The 21,564-nt window shown below is 39.1% G+C and overlaps 2 protein-coding genes across 6 annotated transcripts in view; one reads left to right on the forward strand and one right to left on the reverse strand.

The window, feature by feature from the left end:
- Window positions 1–3,670: 3,670 nt before the first annotated feature.
- On the forward strand, window positions 3,671–9,033 carry psmb7 (proteasome 20S subunit beta 7). 2 transcript variants are annotated; one of them, XM_030436827.1, is made up of 9 exons: window positions 3,671–3,819; window positions 4,720–4,813; window positions 5,720–5,817; window positions 5,959–6,099; window positions 6,353–6,468; window positions 7,588–7,646; window positions 7,730–7,881; window positions 8,477–8,503; window positions 8,814–9,033. In XM_030436827.1, exons 1-9 carry the CDS (start codon window positions 3,758–3,760, stop codon window positions 8,923–8,925), a joined length of 861 nt encoding a protein of 286 aa, XP_030292687.1. In that variant the 5' UTR covers window positions 3,671–3,757; the 3' UTR covers window positions 8,926–9,033. The 2 variants fall into 2 exon arrangements, with proteins under 2 accessions (XP_030292687.1, XP_030292688.1); XM_030436828.1 differs by lacking the exon at window positions 8,477–8,503 and having other exon boundaries at window positions 3,672–3,819.
- A 3,101-nt stretch (window positions 9,034–12,134) lies between these two features.
- The window catches only part of nek6 (NIMA-related kinase 6), a 29,962-nt gene continuing 20,532 nt past the window's right edge, over window positions 12,135–21,564 (reverse strand). For 3 of the 4 annotated variants that reach the window (XM_030436888.1, XM_030436890.1, XM_030436889.1), the window contains exons 8-10: window positions 21,444–21,538; window positions 15,476–15,589; window positions 12,135–14,478 (exon numbers count right to left, since the gene is read on the reverse strand). In XM_030436888.1, the coding sequence (XP_030292748.1) occupies window positions 14,368–14,478; window positions 15,476–15,589; window positions 21,444–21,538 (320 nt within the window). In that variant the 3' untranslated portion in view covers window positions 12,135–14,367. Of the gene's footprint in view, window positions 14,479–15,475; window positions 15,627–21,443; window positions 21,539–21,564 lie in introns of all 4 variants that reach the window. The other variant, XR_003986300.1, reaches the window with a different exon arrangement.

The raw sequence follows: 21,564 nt of genomic DNA on the forward strand, positions 1-21,564 counted from the left end.
AAACCTAATGGACAGTGATAAAATGAGCAACAAGAGTGGGGTGCCCCCCCTTCACTTCCCTCTTTTTTTTTTTTTTTTTTTTTTATATTTTACTATAGTGTTCTTTTTCCCAGGTTGAAGTCTACATTACTGTGCACTTGATTCTGTTTGTGGAAAAGGAGGGAAAATGTAAAATAAATAAAAAGTTTAAAAAAAAAAAAAACTGTTATTTAAAATAAGTTTTTTTAGTTATAAATAATGACATACATTTTAGGTCCAGTAGAATGTATTTGTATACAACCAGCAGCAGAGCTTGCCATCGCAATGTGCTGTGTATGGATGTCATGAGGTCACATGAAATATGTAGATCTGGTAAAAAAATTTTTATGGTAATTAGAATATCTTTCCAATAAATCGGGACAATCTTAATGAAATGAGTGCAGTCTTATATGTTGCTTTCAGTCAAGTCTCGATGAAATGGGATAAATATTACTTAAAATATTTTAAAGAACCCATACATATCTTAAAAATAGTGCCGCCAGACTAAAAACAAGTATTATTGTCTTGCTGAAGAAAATATTTAAGAATTATATTTTTATTATGAGGGAAAAAATGCTTAAAGTCATACTCACCACAGCTCGAATGCAAACTCTGCACAGACCAGCTGCAGCCAGCACTTACTCAATTTTCTTGTTGTATGCTAGTCTCTCCCTCACAAATAACATTTGTAAGGACAATTATCCAGTGAACGTATTTTAAACTGGATAGGCTACTACAAAGCAGCATGTTGTGCTTGAAATAAGAAATCCCTTCTAAGATGAATGTACTTTTGCTTCTAAAAGATTTACACACAAAAAAAACAATTAATATCACTGGTGGTCAAGGTGAAAATGAAAATATAAGACCAATGGCAAAATAAAGCTTAGAATAAGAAATTCGGAATTAGACAAATTCTAGTTAATTCTAGTTGTAAGCATTACTCAGAACCAATTTCAAAAAATCTGTCACAAGTAATAATATCAATGTAAATTCATATATTTACATCCCACATGACATATTTCATTACACAAACGAAAGGTTCTTTTCAGCTGTACATTTAAAATACCCATTCTGTGCATAGTTATATTTTGTGTTCAATAAAGGACTTTTACTATTAGTATTGTTCTATGTGTTTTTGTTTATATATTGTTTATGAAGTGTAATTTTTTAAGGTGACAAAAATAATGCCAGCTCTTATCAAAGCATTTTGCATTCAGGACTTCCAGACAATAATGCATGCATTAAAGTATGCATTATGCTTTCTGACCAACCAATCTGTCATGCGTTGTCAGCCTGCAACTGAGGCACAGGAAACGCATCACAAACACGACACAGCTGTTTTTTACACAACATATTTAACACTAATTCCAGGATTTCAACAACAGTTTCTGTTGATATAATACATTGTCGTCAGAGTCTCAATCTTAATGTCTAAAATCTACAAAAACATAAAACATGGTCAAGGCTTTTCCTTTCTCTTGAGGAATGCATTCAACACACAACATACATACAAGTCAGTTCATAAATATATCGTATAAACAGATGGTATGTGTTGTGTGCTTACAAGACAAATATATTTTTTAAAGATAAATTGACTTTGTTTTTGTTGTGGTGTATCTGGTCTTTTGGAACCTTTTGGACATGGAGTAGAATTTCAAATGAAGGCCTGTGGGCTTTAGCAAGGTCTGGTCTCAAAGTGTGAGTTCTGATCAGTCCAGCAGGGATGATTAATGATGCTGCAGCCGCACGATCACAGACTTTAGCCTTTCGGAAATATACAAGCTGTGACACATGACACAGCTTGTGATTTAATCCAAGATAACAATTTTGGAAGAATAAGATAGTGGGCAACACACACTTCCTGCAGCTCAAAGTCAGGGCACATTAAATCTTTGTTATCGGTCACTGAGATCCCACTGATAACACCTTCTACCACCTGTTTTACCCTTTGTACCTTAATGAAAGGCTTAATCAACATAATGCACTCATCTGGTTTTGTGGAGGCGCCCTATCTGATCTTGTCCACCTCACTGGAGCGCTTTTAAAAATCGACCTTGACATCCAGCTGGCATCGAGTTGGCATCCATCCTTTACAAGGACAAAACATGGCAGCCTGATTAAATACACAATGCAACTGGCCCAGAACAGGTTGTTGTTCTGTTGGGACGGATCTAACAGAATCTGATTTACCAATACAGCTCACTTCTGACAGAAAAATTGTCTTACTTGATTGAAATACATCAAGTCAGGGAACCTGTTAAAATGAAACTTTGTATGCTATTATGTTTATTATTAGTGACTCCAGTTAATTTAAATCATTTCATGTCACCCTTCAGACATGCTGGTGAGTTAATTCTATGTATGATAGGGTGCACTAAATAGAAGTAAAAATACTTTGATTCGGCATTTGTTCCAAGTTAAGTACATTTTTTTTCTTTTTTTTCTTACAAATAATATTCTCAGTTTAAAATTCTAAGTGAAAAGTTGAATGTTTGAATGACTTTCAGAATGTTTTAGTAATTGGCAACATGCACTCGAGCTAACATGGACTCCACAAGTGTCCTCTAAGGCCTCTACAGCAGCCTTCCTTTGACAGTATCTTTGCTGCTTGTAGTCTTGTGTTCTTCTGACACTTCTGACTTTCTTAATCCTCTAATTCTGGTTATTTAAATGTTCACATGACAACATTAGAGGTTTTCAAAAGCTCTCAGACTTTTGGACACAATGTGAATGAAAAGGTTTACTGATCTAAGTGCTCCGATAAATGGTTAAAAAAAAAAAAAAAAAAAAAAAAAACATTCTTAATGAGGACAAGCTATCATCAGAGGATATCCAGCACTGAAGGGTCAAGGGTCAGGCTACTAATTAGGGTTACTGGGTGGAGCCCTAATTTGACACAGACAGTGAATTACACAGCTGACCTGTATCTTATTCTACTCTCAGATCCTAACGACAATTTTAGCAAATATAACAAAAAAATAGTTAGACCACAGCTTTAAGTAGTCTAATATTATCTTTATTATCTATATATCTATCTTTGATATTTTTGCATTCAAGAAAAAGGAGTACTACAAGTAAAATAAGTTTTTTTTTTGTTTCAGATTCATACTCTGCATTATTGTAGCATGTCTAAATGTATTATACTCTGATTTGTCACTTATATACTACAAGATGGCTCATGGATTTAAGCTGCTAAACCTTCTGATCCAGGCTTCATAACTGCCCTTAACTGGGTCTTGCAGTGCAAGTAACCTAAGCGTTTTCAACTCCCATTACTGAAACTATCACCAGAGATGGTGTCCACGTGTAGCCTACATAAGGCCTGACTAACATGAAAGCTGGAGTCAGTGAAGTGTGGAGATCAAATCAGCAGTTCAACTGTACCTTCAGAACAGCCAGCAAGAAAGCGCTCATATTTAAATAGGAATTACTATTGAAATTAGGTGGATCCTATTCCTATAATGTTAAGAAGCCCAGATAAAAATTAAGAAAGGTTAACCCTTCAGTAACGTAAAGCCCTTGTTAAGAGAACACTAGGCTACCTAAAGTGATCATCTCGGGTACATATTAGAGTCTGGTTTGATGTTATAGCAGGCTACAAGACTTGCATATTGGTCGCCAGTCATTTCCTCGGCGATGGTAAATCCAAATTTACGGATTTACACGGCGACCGCAAATGCATCATCTCTAATGAGCCGCTTCCTTTACTTCCCGGAAACACAAACCCGCATTCAGCAAGATGGCGACGTTGACAGTGAACAGAGCAGCGCTTGGGGGTTTCAGTTTCGAAAACTGCAAGAGGTAAGCGCTTTTCAGCGGATTAGAAACAGACCAAATTAACTACATGCCTGAGTTTAGTGAGGTTTTACCTTTTGTATATAGGCAACTTGCAAGATAGACGTGTTTTCCTAATGATGCTAGCTCACGGTGAGTTGGCTGCCATACAATGACTCAGGCGTTTTCCCACGCTAGCGGTAACGTTAATCTTCACTTCTATCATTCGTTTGAGAATATCTAGCTAATATATGTCTTCTTGGTGTCGTAGTAAACTCAAGTTGTTGGAGTCTATTCCATAAATATATTTTTACATGGAAAACAGTTTCTTCTCGTGATATGCAGCTCGCTATCCGTTATAACGTTCGTTAGGCCAGTAACATTAAAACAGGTCAGAGCACTCTTGTCTTTATACAGCAAAACGCATACTGGAGACACAGTGTGAGAAAGGATTTTACACAGGAGCAAGTAACGTTACAGATTATGATAATCCAGTTGTATGGTTTAAAAGTGACTTTGTGTGGGACATAATGTTCTTCATCAGCGGTCCAGCTCCACTTCTTTCACATGGAACAATGAAATTTGATCAAAACTAGTATCTAAATTTCCCTTGAAATATAGGTTAACTGTAAGTAATTATCCTGGTTGAACGCAGAAGGTGAAATGATAAAGGCTTCTTAAGCCCAATATAGTTTGAATAAGAACATATTGAGACTGAATATAAATTGAATTCAGTGGTATTTTGGTCCCGCTGTGGTCAGACCCTGTATCACAGGTAACCTACCAGACCTAGTGCTTAGAGATTTTGAAAAAGTTCAGACACAGCCATGGTCCGACTGCGAAAGATTTAGTTTTGTATAAAATTATTAAATAAAATTAGGATTTGTTTTTTACAGTGTCAAATAGTTATACTTTATGTTTTTTCAGAAATGCACTTTTGGAAGGTGAAGCCAACAAAGTGGGATGCAGCTTGCCCAGTGCTCGTAAAACAGGAACTACCATCTGTGGTGTTGTCTTTAAGGTGAGTGACAGAAACCAGGCTGCTTAAAATATGTTTGTGATACATAATAGGTGCTATTGTGCTAGTCTGTCTTCTTGTGGATTATATTCAACCCTTGTTTAAATTAGTATTCAATCTCACAATATTGTACTACACTGAGTCAAATCTATATCAGTGTCTTTACACTGTTTAGCATGAATACATGTGGTAATGTTTTCATTTTTACTTGCTGAAAACAACTGCCCATTTATCAGTCTTTCACAAAAGTACACATAGATCAGAGTGATTAACACAGCTTACCTTTTGTGTTTCTTGTTTCTGCTCCTTGATGTTTTCAACAATCAGCCGATCAACTTCATACTCGGCTGCAATGAAGTGCAGCGTTAAAATTAAGTAGTTTTGATGTTGTTGAGAAAACAACACTCTGCAGAGCCAGAGACCCCCTCGCAGCTTGAGGTGCAGCATCTCCACACTCATAGGGATAGGGTTAGAAAAGGTTGTGTTCAGGTTAACCCTCTCTCTTAACAGTGCTGGTTGTACCCAACAAGATGTCAACTAATTTGAGTTGTAATTATTTTTACAATCCTATGTAGTGGTTAATTGCTCGGAGTGAGAATTTAGGGGCATTTAGGATGGACTTGTTGCATTACATTCCATGGAAAGTGAATCTGATTGGGATCTGGGCAATATGGTGGACAGGGTGCATTTTTGGAAGAAAAAAAAAATGTAATTATGTGTAGGTGTAATTTTGTGAGTAAAAGACACTTGCATGAAACTGGAGAATGGACACCATTGATTGTCTAAAAGGAGAAACAATTCAGGAAGTCTCAGCTGACAGGCACATTGTTAGAAGATGTAATGTTTTACTTTGCTTAAGAGCAAGCAGCTTACTGAGTCTGAGTAAAGTTTTTTGTTTCCCTGTTAAAGGATGGTGTTATCCTCGGAGCTGACACCAGAGCCACTGAGGGCATGGTGGTGGCAGACAAGAACTGCTCCAAGATCCACTACATCTCCCCCAACATTTAGTAAGTGGCACAAGCTGTCTTTGAATGTTCAAATCCTACATATAGTAGCTTTAGGAGAGTTAACATTTTTTCAACATTTATATGATAGAGCTGAGATGATGTGTAACTGATGGGTTGCTGTGTACTTGTGTTGTTGTCCAGCTGTTGTGGGGCAGGAACAGCCGCAGACACAGAGATGACCACTCAGATCATCTCCTCTAACCTGGAGCTGCACTCCCTCTCCACAGGCAGGCTGCCACGTGTGGCCACTGCTAACCGCATGCTCAAACAAATGCTCTTTAGGTATGTCCCTCAAGCTGGATTTCTATATACCATGAGAACGATGATTTTCTGCCAAACAGATAAGAAATTGTTGATGGATAAAATAACCAGTAAAATAAATATCTGACAAATCAAAGTACGGAACCACGTTGAATAAAAGATTAGTCCTGTCATTCATATCAACAAGTAGTCGTAAATGTTGTAATATCAGTATGAAAATGTGTCTGATATATACAGACATTTGAATGTGCTGCTTAACTCTGTGTTTGTTCAGGTATCAGGGCTACATTGGTGCTGCTCTGGTCCTGGGTGGAGTGGACTGTAATGGTCCTCACCTTTACAGCATCTACCCTCACGGCTCCACTGACAAACTGCCCTACGTCACCATGGGTCCGTCTCAAATGCAACGCATCACACACTATCTTTACACATTCTGATGTTTCAATTAAAGCTTGATGTCTTGATGGAAGGATTAAGTGCTACAGACCTACAGACCTGTCCTACACACTCTCGCTATATATATGTTTTATTATTATTTTGGCCTCCCCACCTCTATAGCTCAGGTTTATTTTCTGACAATAATCTCCTTAAACAGTTTCCTCTGACTTCCAAAATCTAGATTAGAGGATCTGAACAAAATATTGAGAACCTAGTCTGAGTCTCTTTGGGAGCAGTAATCAGTGCTTTAGAGTCTCTCCTGTCAGGTTACAAACAGTTTGTTTGAATAGTAGAAAAATCGAACAAACAAGGCAGCGGTATGCTTGGAACGAAAGCTGTGTGTATGAGGGTACTCTTAAGTCTTGTTTGTCGCTTACCATAATCTTTAAATTTGTCAAACTCTTGTGCACAAAAGCATATATAAACAAGGTAAAACAATACTTGATCAATGAAGATCATTCGCTTCTGATGACACCCAGACCTCCCTCTCCCCGGATACTGCCTCCAGCTCTTCCGGGAGGACCCCAAGGCGTTCCCAGGCCAGCTGGGCGACATAGTCACACCAGCGTGTCCTGGGTCTTCCTCGGGGTCTCCTCCCGGAGGGACATGCCAGGAACACCTCCCGAGGGAGGCGTCCCGGGGGCATCCGAAACAGATGCCCGAGCCACCTCAGCTGGCTCCTCTCGATGTGGAGGAGCAGCGGCTCTACTCTGAGCTCCTCCCGGGTGACAGAGCTCTTCACCCTATCTCTAAGGGAGCGCCCTGCCACCCTGCGGAGGAAACTCATTTCGGCCGCTTGTATCCGGGATCTTATTCTTTCGGTCATGACCCAAAGTTCATGGCCATAGGTGAGGGTCGGAACGTAGATTGACTGGTAAATCGAGAGCTTCGCCTTTCGGCTCAGCTCTCTCTTCACCACGATCAAAAATGTCTTCCCCAAAACAACAAAACACCATTAATGACAAAAAGAAGACACATTACATAAAATCTTTTTGACAACAGCTATAAGGAAATGTGTTGTGACTGAACTGAAGACATGGATAGAAACGCAGCTTTTTTTCTCTACAAAAGGCTCTGGGTCCTTGGCTGCCATGGCAGTGTTTGAGGACCGCTACAAGCCTGACATGGAGGTGAGTACACCACTCACATGTCATTCATTGCAAACAAAGCAGACAACCATGTTTTTAACTCTGATTCTGTGTCGTTTTTGTAGGAGGAGGCGGCCAAGCAGCTGGTGCGGGATGCCATCGCTGCAGGTATCTTTAATGACCTGGGCTCTGGCAGCAACATTGACCTGTGTGTTATCACCAAGGGCAAGGTGGACTACCTGCGGCCCCATGATGAGGCCAACAAGAAGGGCGTCAGGTGAGAACTGATTTATCTGTAGTAGAATTTCATCCACATTATTCTCTTTTGATTCCTTGCATACACAACCCACTGGGTGAAACAAATTACTTATCTGTTGTCATGGTGAAGTATACTTTCAGACCTTAATTGTTGTTGGATTTTTTTCATGTACCACACAAGCCCCCAACTCCTCAGAGCTGATTGAACCAACTAACCCAAACTCTTGTTTTTCGTATCTTGGGGTAAAAGTTGATTTGTTAAATGTATTTTACTAGAATGGCACCCTGAAATAGTTAATTCCATCATGAGCACACAACTATGTAATGTAGTGTAATGTAAATCAACCAGCAGCTATACAATTAAGTTAACAGTTTTAATATTTGTATACCAGCCTAGAATGTGATTTGATATTGCTGGTTTGGGAATGTTTTTTTCAGATGGTGAAATGATATTAATAGCAGCTGTTCACAAGTGTACAGGAGGATTTACTGTTGTGTCTCCACTACATCATGCATGTTTGCAGTCATTGCAGTCATGATCATTTAATCATTAACTTCAAGCACTTGATAAACTGGTTGTTGACTTGTTGTCTTGTTGCTTGTCCTGCTTGAAGAGTAAATGAGGCTGAAGCCTTGAAGCTGTGAGTACAGATGCAGAGTGATGTGGTAGAATGTAGACTTAACAGCCGCCGCCTATCATGCTCATCTGAAATTGCTACTAACCATCTTTTTAAAGAAAAATCTATCCACTGGGCCTCAGCTTGACTTCATCTAATCAATGTGCATGTCTTCGTCAGTTGTTTAAAGTGGCGTGCTGTGCTGATGGAGATGCTATATCTCAAATGTGTGGAATCTAATTAAACAAGCTCTCAACAAAGACTTGTTTAATGTAACTGTTCAGGTTTGATTTGAAATTCATTTTTGCATTTTTCTTCATGTCTCCTGATATAGAACTGGTGACTACAAGTACAAAAGGGGAACAACTGGTGTGTTGACAAAGATGGTGACCCCGCTGGCCCTAGAGGTTGTGGAGGAGACTGTACAGACGATGGATACCTCCTAAAATACTTGTACTATGTGTTTCTTGATGTACCCCACAGAATTCCTAACACAAGTGGGAATGTTTTCCATGATTTACAATAAAAGTGTTTGAGCTGATTTAGGTTATGTATATGACTGTTCTGAAGTATTTTGTCTTTTTAAGTTGCTGAGCTACAAATATATAATCGGGTACTCTATTTTAAAAGAACCAGTTAGTGAAAAGCTCAGTGGGTAGAGCTGGTGGACCAGTGAATGGAAGGTCGCTGGTTCGAATCCCGGCTCCCTGGGGCGGAACTGAGCTACATGTCGAAGTATCCTTGAGCAAGATACTGAGCCCCAAAATTGCTCCTGATGTGCAGTTGGCATCCCTGTGGGGCAGCCACTGCCATCAGTAAGGGTCCTGCGATGAGCTGGCGACTCATCTAGGGTGTACCCTGGCCTTCGCCCATAGCCCACTGGATTTGGCCCCAGTAACCCCGCAACCCCCTTGAAAAAGGGGCGATAAAGCGGTAACATCCCCGCGACCCTGACGGAAAAAGCGGAAAGAAAACGGAACAGAACAGTTAGTGAAAAGCTGCTTGTTGTTTCAACTGTCAATGAGTGAGATGCCTGTTGTGAAGTACCTTTCATCTGGCAGGGTCGCTAAGGAGTGAGCTAATGACTTGGGTTATACATTTGTATCAAAATGGGCTCAATAACATTTAATTTAAGATGTTTTGCCTGCATTGTATAAGTTGACAGTGTAGACGCAAAAAGCTTGGAGAGCAGTAACCTACAACAAAAGTCCACATGCATAACAACATGCCACCAGTTTGAGTTCAGCATAAAAACACAACTGCTTTCAATGTTTCCTGATGTTGACATGAAGGTAAAATGCAGATGGGCCCTGGTGACTAATAAAAATCTGTTAGGTTAAAAGACAAGTAAAATACGTCACTTGATATTAGTATGATATACATGTACATTTAGGGCACTCTAGCAGATGCTTTTGTCCAAAGCAACATACAGTAGTTCACACATACATTCATACACTGATGGCGGTTGCTGCCATGCAAGGTGCTGACCAGCACATCAGGAGCAGTTTGGGGTTCAGTATTTTGCCCAAGGACACTTCGACATGCAAACTGTGGGGAATCAAACCAACGACCTTCTGATAACAAGACTCTGGCTCTACCCGTCACCACAGCCGCCCCTGATAGTCGGTCTTATCTTACGCTCAAAGCACATAGCACAAGTCAGCATCTGGCGATTCATACACTGGTTGCAGAGGCTACCATGCAAGACTTGCTCGAACTTGGACATGGATCGAACAACTTACTTTCAAATTAGTGAACAGCAGCTCTACCATCTGAGCCGCAGTCGACCCATAATTTGTAGAGTTTAAAGTGTGAAACTAAGTCAGGTACTCCAATTAACATGAAAACACATCTTTTACTCACTATCTTTTCCCTGTGTACATGTTTACTCCAAAGTTTATAGATTCATAAGTTACTGTAAGGTCATAGCATGCTGAGATAAGCAAATCCAGTGGACACCACAGACACACAAAGGAGGTAGTTGTATTAAAAGGAGCGTAACTTTGAAAGGCACCCATTTGATTGATCAACTTGAGGTGGAGACACTTCTTATTGACTTCAGATTACAATTTAGAACATGTTAAGCATTTCAGTTTTCTGTTTTGTTGTACTTCTACTGCACTGCATTTTGTAAGCAAATATTGTACTTTTACTCCAATACAGTTATATGATAACTTTAGTAACTTTGCGTAACTCATGCTGCATCAGAGCCATGGCAGTTATTTTTTTAAATTATTTTATCAAGAAACTGATTTTAAAAAACAAAAAAAACTGATTCCAGTAAAAAGATAATTGACCTGTTCCAGGTTAGCTCAAAGGACACCGTGAAAACAAACTGAAGGACTAAATCTATATATCATTGAATTTTACTTGGAGCTACCTTTGATAAATCGGTACATTTATTACCAGCAAATTACTTTTTACACTACATTTATACCTTAATATCCGACACCTTAATTCTAAGAGCTGTATCGTAGGAAGATGGACATGTTTCAGTTTCTTGTAGACGTTTCACATATAATCCAAGAGGCTTCTTCAGTTCTAACTAACTGGAGGGGAGTCGCAGGCTTTTAAAGTCTGTGTGGGAGTGTCCTTACAGAGTCGTTAGGGACAAGTGTGAGGTCTGAGTTTCAGAGTCAGTGGGGCCACTTGGGGGTTGTTAATTGGTCTTCGTGTGGGTTGTTAGGGCTAGGTGAAACCAGGTGTGAATGGATGTTAAGCTGTCTGGGGAAGGAACTCAGTAGTGCATTGTGGGTGTCTGATAAGTAATGTCGTAGGCCACCTCCTCTGTTCAAAGACGGTCATTCCAGTTTGACATTGCATTACTATTTTAACACTGCAGAGTGATATTTCAATCAAACAGTCTGTGCACACACAGTCTTGGAAAGAGGTCTGATCAGTCAAAATAATAGAAATCACATTTGTGACTTAGTGGTCCGTTTAAAGAAGCACTCTGTAGTTTTTGGAAAGATATTTTAATGAGAAGAGAAAGATCTTCATGAACTGATTTTTTGCCTAAATAAACTAAATTAACTCTCTTTGTTTTCATGACTGAATAAAAAAACTGACCTTGAAGAACAAAAGTCTCAATTTCTTCTCCTAACTACAGTATTAACAGTGTGATAAAAACAAAATAAATCCTGGTATCATTGGAGATAAAAAAAACTGCTTTATAAAGAAATTATATAGTGAGACTATATGTTTCTCAGCTAATTTCTTCAGGTGTTTTCCTTTTATTTGCCACCCACCTGCATTTCACATAAACTGTACTTGTATTTGTATATGGTCATGGATATAAAATGTTGCACCTCTCCTCCAGGGGGTGCACCATATCCACAACTTAGATGCTGAAGATATTCCCAATCATAAATATTGAGAGGCCGTGTGCTGAAAAATGTGATGTTGGTCTTCATAATAAAAGGCCTTTAGAAATCTGTGTGATGAAACTACATATAACTATGGTGTTATGTTCCTTCCATGATGTTAGGCCACATAAGAACAGCAGTGTGTATATAGTAAACATGGAAATCCTGTGTTGCGCTGTATTTTCTATAACAAGGGTACAAGGGTCAGTAATTCTAGTAAGAATTCATTCTAATTTTTCATTTTAAAAACACTCTTTTTTACTTTGAATGCAAAAGAGGAAGCACTTGGCTGGGATGCCACACAGAACCACATTTAATGTTATGATGATCGATAAAGTAGCTGGTAGACACATATTAGCACAATACTTTCTTTGAAGATAAAGATAGAAGATAGGAATTGTCTAAACATGATGAAAACTGAAAAACGTTCCTGCTTCCTGTATGTTTTACTAGCATAAAATACAAGTTATCAATAACAACTGAATACAACAATGTTCAGTTTTTCTCTCTAATAAGGCACTGTGCAACAGATATGCTCCTTAAAGACAATTTTAAACATATTCTTCTTCATAGCATCTCATTTTTATGGTACTTAGTTTCACAGTAATAATGGTCGATGTTTGCACAAATAACCACTTTAAACATGATCATAATCTACATTCTGAAAGTACATCACATGAAACTTGAATTATAGGTTACATCTTTGGAACACTCACCTACACCCACCACCATTGCACAAACTGTTATTTTAGGACAACTTCTTGTGTACCTGTTCAAATATGTATGGAACAGACTCAATAAAGGATACTGCAGCACTCAATAATGTGCTCATTTCATCCATTCATGGATAATAATGACAAAAATAAGTTCTAAATTGTTTTACACATTTTTTTTTCCTTCTTTATTTCACTATCAACACTGAAATGATGTGCATAATGTAATAATCTAGGCAACATGAAAATTGTCATAAATTTCAGTTTGTTAACTAAGGAGCTAGAAGAATGAAATCAAGAGGTTGGCACAGTTTCAAGAAGCATAGATGGTGACACCTAAACTAGGAAGTAGAAAAATAAAGTCCAGTCCTTTTCAAAAATCTAAATGACAGAAACCAAGAGGCTGTGGTGGATGATGATGATGATGATTTTTTTAAGCTCATTATCCGAAGATCACAGGTTAATTGTCTTGTAATACAAAGAAAACAGTGACATCATGACTTTGGAGGACTTGGAAGGTGAAAACTGCAGAGCCTGATATAACTGACCAGACTCCTGGTCTACATTATGAGTCTGACATGTTTTTTTTTACTTTTGGATCTGTGAATGAATGAATGAATGCAACTTGCCAGTTTTAAGCTATGCACTTTTGTCCGAGCAACAAGTGGTTTAACTAATCAGCGTCATATGAAGAACTACTGTCAGCTGTTAGCGTAGTTTAGTTTTAAGGACCAGCAAGAGAAGGAACTGTTTGTTTGATAGCTGGCTGTTAGCGTAGCTGCTGTAGCATCAGTTACATCATAAGTGGAGGGTGTATTTAATTGAAATTAGAAGCTGAAGCTTTTCTCCATGAAAAATATGGTTTTGCTCTCCTACTTTAACCAGATTAAAGAAAGCCTGTGATGGATAGAGAAAGACAGATGGTTCATCCCAACACCTGCCAAGTACTTTTGGAAAGATCCTGCCCTTTAACAAACAGTTTCTAGTGGTTCTCTTCTAGATGGTTCAGTGTGATAAACTATCTGGCGTGTCAGGTTCAGTGTTTTTTTATGTCTGTCCAAGGACAAGTTTGAAGATGGGCCAAGGACCAATGACATATGCAAAAATGTAGCAATGTCTACCAAATGCACATTGGTCGGAACATGAACGTGTTGACGGGCTGGTCTCCAGCTATAAATATATCACTTTTGTGATTATCTTGAGATACTGGACTTGGAATTAGTTATAAGCCACCAAAGTCACTCTGGCTTCCCTCAGAGAAATCTGACTTATAAATTGCTAAAAACTATTTACTAATTGTACATTTAGACTCCTAAATGATGAACTTCAATTGACAGGATAGAAAAAAAAAAAGCTATGATATGATAACATTGGTAGACACTAGATGATAAATTGCCCAGTTCTACTTCACACTTTACCTGACAAAAAGGGTATGAACTTGGAATGCAAGCCCTATACAAAAAAAGAAAGCTTAGAGAAGTCTGTGATCATAGTGAGACACAGCTTTCTATCTGTAGCCAAAGAAAAAGGCAGAAATGCGGTCCCCTCTCACGTGAACAATCATGGTTTCCGAAACTCCACCTTCCATGCGTGCTACACCACTAACACACCTCTTCACATCCTCCACGACAGAAAATAAGTGGGTGTTTGGATGTTTCAACATCCCAGTCCACTTGTGCAAGTCTTCCCTTGGATTCCTCCTTGTCGAGATGAGGGCGAGGCAGACACTTTTCTGTAAGACCAGGCAGAGCGCACTTCTAGTGGTTTGAGCTCCTCAGACTGAGCAGAGGGGGCTTGAAGAAGATAGTGCTCAGGTGCTAGAAGTCCACATGTGCATTTGTTGGGCAATCTGCAGCACAAAGACGATGTCCGGCCGCTGGTCTGGGTCTGGGCTGATGCACATGCTAACCAGGTCTCGAAGCTGTGAAAAATGGGCTTCATTAGCTTAAAGGACAGTTCACCCCAAAATTAAACATGTATTTTCCTCTAACCTGTAGTACTGTTTAGCCATCTAGATTGTTGCTGTGAGTTGCAGTGTTTTGGAGATACTGGCTTAAGATATGTCTACCTTTTCACCAATAAAATGGAACTAGGTGGCTCTCAGCTTGTGGTGCTCAAAGTACCGAAATACATTTGAAAAACTTAACAGCAAGGAGTGGGAAAAAAAATAAAAAAATCACTAAAGAACCTCGATTCTTGTCTCCAACGATTCAGAATCTATTCACTAATGTCAAACTGTCAGGGTAGTGTAGCTCCCGGATAATTTACAGTGTGCACACACCAGGGTTGTCTTGAAGTTCATCTTCAAACAAGGCAGCTATAGCGAGCATTTTTTTATTCATTAACTGTAAAATTACCTTTTACAGACGAACATTAAGCAGGTCACGTGTTTGTGAACACTTTTAATGCCGACACAAGACGTCATCATGTAGCGTTGACAGAGCGGAGCAAGATTCAGCATTAACAAACAAGATCAGCTGACAACTGCTAACAAGTTAACCAACTCACACACCGCAGCATTCAACATGCTAAACTAACTCTATGGTGAAGAAGAGAACACGGATCCAAAACTCTGCTTCTGCTCAGCATCTTGTGCAATGATTGACCTCCTGGAGCTAACAGTGCAGCAGTGAGGCTGCTCTCCATGCTAGACTATAATGTTAATAACACAGCAGAGCATACACCCTTATTTTGTTATCTAAATACAGGCATGCATCCTTTCAAATTAATGATTTCATTGTTCACATTTAAAATAGAAAGGCTGCAGATCAATAGTGTCAACAGTGATTAATAATAGATAAAGCTAACTGCATTCATGCTGCGTGATACTGTTGATTTGAATTTTTGAGCGACTGACTGAATATCGCATTCACAGTACGTTTTTCGACCTGAAAATAACGTAAATGTGTTGTTTCTACCTTCTCAGAGTAATGGTCAGGTGGGAGGGGAGGGTAGTCACACTGCTCTATCTTCTGGCAGAGGGAGAAGAGGTTCATCTTATCCCCATAAAACGGACTCTGCAGTGCTGCCATCTGGAGGAAGAGGAGGACAGTCTCGATGAGAGAAATTCTTGGGAGGAGAAAGAAAGGAGTGGACAGTGAATCCTGAATAAAACCAAATTCAAAATCCAATGAGGATAACCCAATGCCCCGAATAATACCCTAACTAGAGTTCATACTTCCACTAAGGCCCAAAAGTTCCCTTCAGTTAAGCCTAATCCAATATTTAACTCCTATGATTAGTCCTCTAAATTGTAAACCACCCATTACTGCTTAACAGACCAAGGATCAGCATCAAACTGTACTCATTCAAAGATGCCAGCAAGTATATGCACTTGATCTTGACAACGCCCTATCTCACAATGTTAAAGAAAGTGAAAAAAAATTCCTAGATCAGTCAGATATCAGGAATATCACCAAAAGCCTGTTCTGGGCTAAAACCCCTCCTCCATCCCACTTTCATTCAAATCTGATAGTAGTTCTGTGTAATCCTGTTGACAAACCAACAAACCGACCAACCAACAAACATTAACAGAAGAAAACATAACCTCCTTGCTAGAGGTAATAGTATGCTCTTAACTGACATCCAACAGATTTTATGCCTTAAGTAACGAGGAAAAACATTGTTCTTTGTCACGTAAGTGTCAGCGTGATCCTCTGTTCAATCAACACTTTATACCTACCAATATATGACACCATCAGCACTGGAAAGAATGACTATTTGGTGTAGATATTCATAGTCCCCAAAGGATGTCATGTAGTCTGGTGCATGACACAGTATAAACTAGAAAACAGATTTGTTTAAAACCAGTGTGACCATTCTTGGTCCCCTGAGGATAATTTCTAACAATTCTGATGAATACTTGGGCAAGTAGACATTTTCAGGCCAAAATGATTGGCTGCTAGCAGGCAGGGCTGTAGACAATTACAATGGCTTTTTTGTATGACTCTTGAAAGGATGCCAACTACCAAAATGTTAACATACACACAGTGATGTTCCATGTTTGCCCCTGACAAAGTTATCCTGCTACTCAGTCAATAAAAACGTAACAATGGCAACACTGATAACACATAAAGTTAAGAAATCACATTACACATTTTATGATATAAATGTACTTGTTAAGGACAATCAGCTGTGCAATTTTAAAAAGGAAAAAGAAGTTGTGAAAGACGTCTTAACAAAAGAAAAGGTAGGCATGAAGGCTGAGACAGTGTCTGGTTTCTCATGTGGTACATTTGGTGATACAGCCACAGAATAAATGAAAGTGACACATAATGCTGCTCATTCATTCTTTGTTAGCCTGTCAAAACCTCCCACATGCACAGAACATCTCCAGAAAACAGAGGACTGTGGAACCATTGTCTGGAGATGACCAACTGACAATGGCTCAGCAGTCCCACAAAACACAAGGAAATATTACTAGGAATAGGGGATATCATGTTCTCAGTGGTGAAATGAAATAGCATTTTTTTTGTTTGCAACAGCATACATATCCTCTCCAAAAGGGTGAAATGTCTATTTTACAGAGATGGGGACTCGAGTCACTGTGACTTGGACTCGAGTCGACTCGAGTCGCTGTTTTGATGACTTGTGACTTGACTTGAAAAAAAATAAAAGACTTGAGACTCGACTCGGACTTGGAAATTAATGACTCGGGACTTGACTTGACTTGAGACACAATGACTTGAATGTTATTCAGTTCATGATTTCAGTTTGAATATAAATTAACACATTAATTAAAAAAATTATATAAATTATATAAATTAAAAAAAATATATATATATATCGATTACCCGGTAGGAGCACAGGCTGAGAATGGCGTTGTCATGATTGGATCACTACCCTGTCAATCAATCATGCCCTCTCTACGTACCTTATGTGTTTATTTGAGAAACCCGCCCTCTAATATCAGATCTGCATCAACATGGCAGCGCGAGGGGTGCTGAGAGTCATCGTCTTCGGCTTTCAGAATTACCATTTTGACGGCAAAAGATGCACAGCACAGTGCAAGACATGCGACATAAACATCTCGGACAGCCAAGCGACAACTTCAAACTTTGTTCGTCATTTGAAGAGTCATTCTGCCCAGTAAGTGCTTGTCAATTAGCAAATTTTATCCTGTTAGCCTAGTCGGTAGTTAGCTAACTTTAGCTTGACATGATACGGAGGTGGAGGTGGGGAGGGTCGGTTTGGTGGAACTTCTTGTTTTTAATTTGCCAACATTAACCCCAGACAACGTGAGTGAACCTTCCGACTGGTTCATCACGAGACTGGCTGTACGTTTTACGAACAAGCAACACAGGGTTAAATGAGCTAAGTAACATACAAGCCCGCCAACACCGAATCATTACCCAGTGTTTTCCTTGCCTCTTAAGCAGTGGCGTGCACAGACTTTTTGAAGGGCAGGGGCGAAAAGAAGGGCACTTTAGCGCAAGTTTTGGCTCCCAAGAGGGCACTGTAGCACGTGTTTTGGCTCCCAAGAGGGCAGTTTATCATGTTTTAACCAGCCAAGGGGACAGTTTGGTGTGTTTTGCCAACCAAGAGGGCACTTTGGCACGCTTTTTCGGCTCCCAAGAGGGCACTTTAGCGCACATTTTGGCTCCCAGGAGGGCACTTTAGCGCACATTTTGGCTCCCAGGAGGGCACTTTAGTGCGCATTTGTCAACAATAGGCCCCCCCCCCCCCCCCCCCGTGCACATCACTGCTCTTAAGCAATGGCGGGCCGCTGCTACCTCTGTGTGTGTGTGTTTGTGTGTGCGTGCGTGCGTGTCATCCCTGCAGAGTAAATATTGCAGCGATGAAGTCACCTAAAAGTAGTAGTAGTAACTAAGGTTGTGAAGTTGAATGAATATTGTTTGAGATGGACTAAATAAAGCAATTGTCTTAAAATTTAGTAATTACTACAAGCTAAAACACTAGTAAATAAAGTAGATGCTGCTTAAAAACAGATCATGATACAAATATGGTTTAAAAACTTAGCAAAGTAAGTAAATATAATTTAAAATGGAATACATGTGTTAAAACAGTACATGAAATAAATAGTATTTTAAAATGAAGTAACCCCTAGTTAAAAAAACAGCATATGAAGTTGATTTGGGTTAACAGCTGAGTAAATGTAAATTTCTGTTTTGTTTGATTCCATTATGTCTTTTACTGAATATCAGTAATTACAAAGCAAATCCAAAGTATTGTCATTTTTTAAACAGGTTGGACACGTTGGCCATTGATTTTTACTGACAGTTACTTATATCTTGTCTTTTCACTTTATTAAGATCAGATTCTGCAGGTTAAATTGCAATAATAAAGTGACTTGACTTGGACTTGACTTGACCTAGTACAGGACTTGACTTGACTCGACTTGACTCGACTTGATACAACCTGTGACTTGACTTGACTTGACTTGCCCAAAAAAAAAATGACTTGGGACTTACTTGAGACTTGAAGGTTAAGACTTGAGACTTACTTGAGACTTGAAGGTTAAGACTTGAGACTTACTTGAGACTTGCACATATGTGACTGGGTCCCATCTCTGCTATTTTATATTGAGTTTTATTTCATGATTTGCTTACATATAAAGGAATAACATCTGGTATCTGTTCACATAGAAGGAGATCATAACTCGATACATATATTCTGATTTCTAACACACTGAACAACAACATACTAGCTTTCCTAAAGTCTCTTTCTTATCTAAAGTACAGGCATTAATGCACTACTTTCTTACTTTAGCCTGTTGAAAAAGCCAACAAACATTTGCTAGGGACAAGTTTACTGCTAATGTAAGTTTGCAGTATAGTCCAACCTATACTGTATTTTTGAGTAAGAACTTTTGTTACATGCTATATGGTATTTTATACATACCATATAGGGTATGTTAAACATACATATCTTATACATACCCATATAGGGAACCACTGTGTAATTCACACAGAAAGCCGGCGCCCCGGCTCCTAAAGAGGCGTGACGGTACTCGTCACGATGATGACGTCTGTGTGTTTTCAGGGTGTGTCGTCCTGTCAATCTAAACCCGTGGACAGTTTATAATCATATCGATGCAGTTAGAATGTGTTGTGATTGAGATCCTGACCCACCAAACATCCTGGAAAGTGTCAAAGTTACGTTGTACGTGGAGAAGTGTCTGTCCTCCCACCTGATCTACCAACTGTTCTTTACATTTCTGCCTGAAAAACAGCGCCTGACACCGGCAAAAAACTTTAACTCACCGAGTGTTTGAGACTTCAGTGAACTTTTCCCCAGAAAACAGCCTCTCTTCCCGCGAGTGACAGAGTCAGACAGGGTCCTGTTTACTGATGGTGATTATGTATTTATGTAATTTACAGCCAAAAAACATAACTGTAACTTTCCAGGATGTTTGGTGGGTCAGGATCACAATCACTACACATTATACAACATTTTACAACAGCATCCATATGATTATAAACTGTCAGCAGGTTTAGATTGACAGGTAAGACACCAGGGAAACACCTTGAAAAAAACACACAGAGGTCATCATCATGACGTGTCACGCCTCTTTAGGAGCCGCAGCGCCGGCTTTCTGTGTGAATTACACAGTGGTTGGTCTTTACGCTGCATATGCTTGGTTCTATGTGAACAAACAAAAATAATAAAACTTGATAAAACGGCGTCTCAGTGTGAAAAGGGCTACTGTAAGCGGTGCTGGCTGAGGCATGTTTGAGCTGACCAATCAGATTCAGACTTGGTATTCAAGAGTGAGGCCTCAAAGAGACATGAGCTACACTGTGCATAGTCGCTGCTAGCAAATGGGCCTCTGCTATCCAATAAACATAACAAACACTAAATTATCAGCTAATATTAGCACTTTCTTGACAGCTTTGTTAGCTAAATGCATCCATAAGTCATTTTAACTTTAATCATCATATCAATTTCAATTGGGCTGTCAATAATAACTTGGAAAAAGAGGGCTTAAACTAAATGTAGTCACCAGAGAAAAACATTCTAAAATGCTACTAAAATGTTACAAATAACTTAGATTAACTGACAACAAAGTGTGAAAGGGTCTAAGACAAAAATGTGGACTACACACTGAAACAGTGTCTCTTCTTAACACACACACTGACTACAACTATCATTAAATATCTATATGTGTGGGTTTCAGAGCTGCTTAAACCATTTTTAAAAAATTTTATTTGGTTGTATACCGATGTTTGAATAAAGATAAAGCTGTCCTCCGAAGATGGGTGGTGGTGGTGGGCCAAAAAATAAAAAATAATAATAATTTGTTTTAATTTTTTTTTTTACATTTTTAAATATCGATATTTGGCACAAGTGTATCGATAACGTACCTCAAGACGAAATATCGTGATATATCGTAGTATCGATATTTTGGCACACCCCTAGTACACGGTGCAGTGGATCTACATGGTAAACCTCTGATTGACAGTTGACGCTGAGGTAGTAACTCGTCAATCACAAGGTAGCCACGCCCTCAAGCATACCTTTCTTTATCATCTATAATATTTTACTCTAAATAGGACCACATTTTACACATTAAAAAGACTTGAAACTGCCATTTCAAAAGGGTCTTTTTCTCACTGACTTTAACACTTCAGGACTCCTTTTTGCAACCAGTGGAGTTCGTCAGCAGCATATGAATGGATGCAGGTGAAGGCTATGTCCACTTCTATCATACAGTCTATGGCTAAAACGCTTTCTGTGTTGATGTGCTGTTAAAGTTGATGGACTTGATCCAGTGCTGGTCATCACCAGTATGTTTGCATTTGGGGTGTAGCTTTGCAGCCTCCAGGGGCTGCTAGCAAGGCTTTTGTGCTTTCAGGTAGAAGAAGATATTTTATAATATGGCATTCACTCTCAGTAAAGATCAATATAAAGTGTATATGAGCTTACCTCATACAGAAGACATCCCAGGGACCAGATATCTGACTTAAAATTGTATCCGTTCTCATGGATCCTCTCCGGTGACATGTAGTAAGGTGTCCCCACTGGCCCAGAGAGAGTGACAAATACA

The sequence above is a fragment of the Sparus aurata genome, chromosome 12, assembly GCF_900880675.1.
Source record: "Sparus aurata chromosome 12, fSpaAur1.1, whole genome shotgun sequence".
NCBI classification, from domain to species: Eukaryota; Metazoa; Chordata; class Actinopteri; order Spariformes; family Sparidae; genus Sparus; species Sparus aurata.

Bases quoted from the DNA above. Each gene is read 5' to 3' on its own strand.
- psmb7 (XM_030436827.1), top strand. From the start codon at position 3,758: ATGGCGACGTTGACAGTGAACAGAGCAGCGCTTGGGGGTTTCAGTTTC. The intron at 6,100-6,352 runs GTATGTCCCTCA...GTGTTTGTTCAG, and splicing joins CTCAAACAAATGCTCTTTAG to GTATCAGGGCTACATTGGTG. The intron at 6,469-7,587 runs GTCCGTCTCAAA...TCTCTACAAAAG, and splicing joins ACTGCCCTACGTCACCATGG to GCTCTGGGTCCTTGGCTGCC.